This window comes from Arachis hypogaea, chromosome 6, assembly GCF_003086295.3.
Source record: "Arachis hypogaea cultivar Tifrunner chromosome 6, arahy.Tifrunner.gnm2.J5K5, whole genome shotgun sequence".
NCBI classification, from domain to species: Eukaryota; Viridiplantae; Streptophyta; class Magnoliopsida; order Fabales; family Fabaceae; genus Arachis; species Arachis hypogaea.
This window is the reverse complement of record NC_092041.1, coordinates 2,696,497-2,699,926: the sequence shown is the minus strand read 5'-3', so window position 1 is coordinate 2,699,926 and position 3,430 is coordinate 2,696,497. Positions and strand designations below refer to the sequence as shown.

The 3,430-nt window shown below is 36.9% G+C and overlaps 1 protein-coding gene across 1 annotated transcript; it reads left to right on the top strand.

The window, feature by feature from the left end:
• The first annotated feature begins 755 nt into the window (after nt 1-755).
• Nucleotides 756-2,602, top strand: LOC112695329 (hydroquinone glucosyltransferase). Its single transcript, XM_025747633.3, has one exon. The coding sequence runs from the start codon at nt 834-836 to the stop codon at nt 2,433-2,435; it is 1,602 nt and encodes a 533-aa protein (XP_025603418.2). The 5' UTR covers nt 756-833; the 3' UTR covers nt 2,436-2,602.
• The last annotated feature ends 828 nt before the right edge of the window (nt 2,603-3,430 follow it).

The window sequence follows — 3,430 nt, the reverse complement described above, 5'->3', positions numbered from 1 at the left end:
ATTGTTGTAGTTATTCTCTTCCCTTTGTTTAATTTACTCAAATGAATAAATTTTAAGAAAGAATGATTAATTTAATTTTTATACCCAATTAGTATGAATTTTTTTATACATATAATTAATTATATGATGTAACAAGAACAAAAATAACATTTTTAAAATTTATTATTTAAAAAATATTTAAATACATAAGCTTAACAAAAATATTTAAAAACTAATAAAAAAATTAAATGATTTTGTTTTATATTTTTTATTATTAAAATAATTAGATAATATTAAATATAATAATTGTATAATCATAAATAATATATACATAAAATCATAAATATTAAATTAAATAAAAATAATTATAAATTATTATATTTTTAATATTACAGTATATTTAATTAGACGATCGTCTAAATTTTTTTATTTTATTAATATATTAAAATTAAACTCTTAATTTATCATAATTTATCACAAGAGAATAATGATAGAAGGTGGAATGTGTTAAAAGAAAAATTTTTTAACAATATAAATAATGAATTCTAAAATTTATCTAATAAAATAAAAGCATACTACATTATCAAATTATTCACATAAATAACTATCTATTCGCACGTCTAATAAATTAAACATACTATATATCAATTATTCATATTATTTAGTATTTTTGTTTGTTAGCTGTACTTTTCCTAAAAGAAAAGGATAAAAGTTTCCATGTTGAAAGCGGTAAATGGTATGTTTAGGTAAATCCAACATACTTTAAACAAAATGTGAGGTGATTAATAAAGAGCATGATTTGAGGTTTATCAAATCCGGGAAAAAATCAAAGAATATAATAATAACATTATTTTATGAAAATAAATATATCAAACAATAACATAACTGACTATATATCTATATGTCTCTACATAATCCCTGCCTTTCTTTCTTTCTTTCTTCATCCTCACAACAAAATACAAACTCTCATGGCCATGGAGCAACCCAAAGCAGCAACAACTCCGCCGCAACCACTGGTGGTCATGATGCCAACACAAGGCATGGGTCACCTCATCCCAATGATAGAGTTCGCCAAGCGCCTCGTGCGCCACCGCGACAACCTCCGTGTTAAGTTCATAATCCCCACCGACAGCGCACCCACCAAGACCCAAAACGCCGTCCTCCGATCGCTCCCCTCCGCCATTTCCCACACCTTCCTCCCACCCGTTTCACTCTCCGACTACCCCTTCGAAACCACCAAAATTGAAACCATCATGGCTCTCACCATCCTCCGCTCCTTTCCTTCCCTTCGCTCCGCCCTCCACGACCTCATCACCTCCAACTCCTCCCTCGTCGTTTCCGCCTTTGTCGTCGACCTCTTCGGCACCGACGCCTTCGACGTCGCCGCAGAATTCAACATTCCCCGCTACATCTTCTACCCTTCAACCGCCACGTGTCTCTCCTTCTTCCTCAACCTCCCAAAATTCGACCAGAGCGTCCAGTGCGAGTTCAGAGAACTGGCCGAACCCATCAAGATCCCCGGCTGCGTCCCCATTCACGGCAGGGACCTGCTGGACCCGGTTCAGGACCGCAGCAACGACGCATACAAGTGGGTCCTACACATCGTCACGCGCTACAGAGAAGCCGACGGAATCATACAAAACAGCTTCATGGAGCTCGAACCGGGTCCCGTCAAGGAGCTCTTAAAAGACGAACCGGGAAGGCCCCCGTTTTACCCTGTCGGACCACTGGTCAACCTTGAGTGCGGTCGAACCGGCGTGGAGGGGGAGGAGAATTCAGAGTGTCTTAAGTGGTTAGATGAGCAGCCAGCCGGGAGTGTCTTATTTGTCTCATTTGGCAGCGGTGGGACCCTCTCTAGTGCACAAATTGATGAGCTGGCACATGGCTTGGAAATGAGCGAACAGAGATTCTTGTGGGTCGTTAGAAGCCCAAACGATAAAGTGGCCAACGCATCTTATTTTAGTGCTGCCTCTCAAGCGGATCCTTTCGCTTTCTTACCGAAAGGGTTCCTTGAGAGGACCAAAGGCAGGGGATTCGTGGTGCTATCATGGGCACCACAGCCCCAAATCTTAGCCCATGAGTCCACCGGTGGGTTCCTCTCTCACTGCGGCTGGAACTCTACTCTAGAGAGTGTGGTGAATGGGGTGCCGTTTATTGCGTGGCCGCTCTTTGCGGAGCAGAAGATGAATGCGGTGTTGCTTGCCGAGGAGGCTAAGGTGGCTCTGAGGCCCAAGGTCTCCGAGAATGGCTTGGTGGAGAGGGCGGAGATTGCGAGCGTGGTTAAATGCTTGATGGAAGGTGAGGAAGGGAAGAAGCTTCGATATCGGATGAAGGATTTGAAGGAAGGAGCTGAAAGAGCTCTTTCTGAAAATGGATCTTCAACCAATCATATTTCTCACCTTGCTCTTAAGTGGAGTAATTGTTATAAAACAAAAACAACTGCTCTGCCAAATTAAGTAACAATTATGTAGCTAAGCTGCCTTAATTATTATTTATTAGCTAAATTATTATCTCCATTTACACTCATTTTCGTACTGTTTTTCTTCTTTGTAATATACTTCTCTAGTCCACCCGCCGGCCAATTATAATTAATAAAGCCGCTGTATTTAATTTGGGTATGGAATCACTTTGTTTATTTCCATCTTTTTATTTACTATATAGTTTGAAAAAATCATATGAATGAACATTAAAGTAATTAAAGTAACAAATGGGGTAGTTAATTTTGTTTATATATTTATTGGATAATGTTAGAGAACCAAAAACTAAAATAAAATTTATCTTATTTAATATTTACTAAATATTAAATAAGACAAATTTTACTTATTTTTTATTAATTTTTTTGCTACTACACATTTTCCATATTTATTATATAATACCAGCAGTATGAAACTTGAAAGTTGAAACCCTTGTGTGGCTTTTATCTGAACGACAACGACCATGGATAATGGAAATATAATGTGGATGGGATCCACTTGGGCAGAAAATTCATAACACCACAATAATAAAGTTGGTTGATACGTATAAAGTGAGTGCCTCTCATTATTATTATTATTATTATTATTATTTAGAACAAGTCCATTTTCGAATGTGAGAAATATATAGAACCCTCTATTATATGCACGAGTTTCAACGGGAAAAATGATTTTGATAAGGAAATGGTGGTTAACTCCAACCACTTTCTCTCAAACGGTGAAGGAAGCATTGTGACATTGAACCTAAATAAAATTAATCAATAATTAAACATACATATCCATAGGCAAATTAAACCCCGGAATTCAGAATGTTGGGTTATTATTCACGAGATTTACTTATTTGCATTTCATATACTGTTGTCATCCAATGCGATACGCAATCCAAACTAATGACGTTGGAAGCAGTTAGCCTAAGGAAGAATAGTATCCATAATCCACATTGACCAATAAAATTAAATGTTTGATTCTAGCTAGCTAGC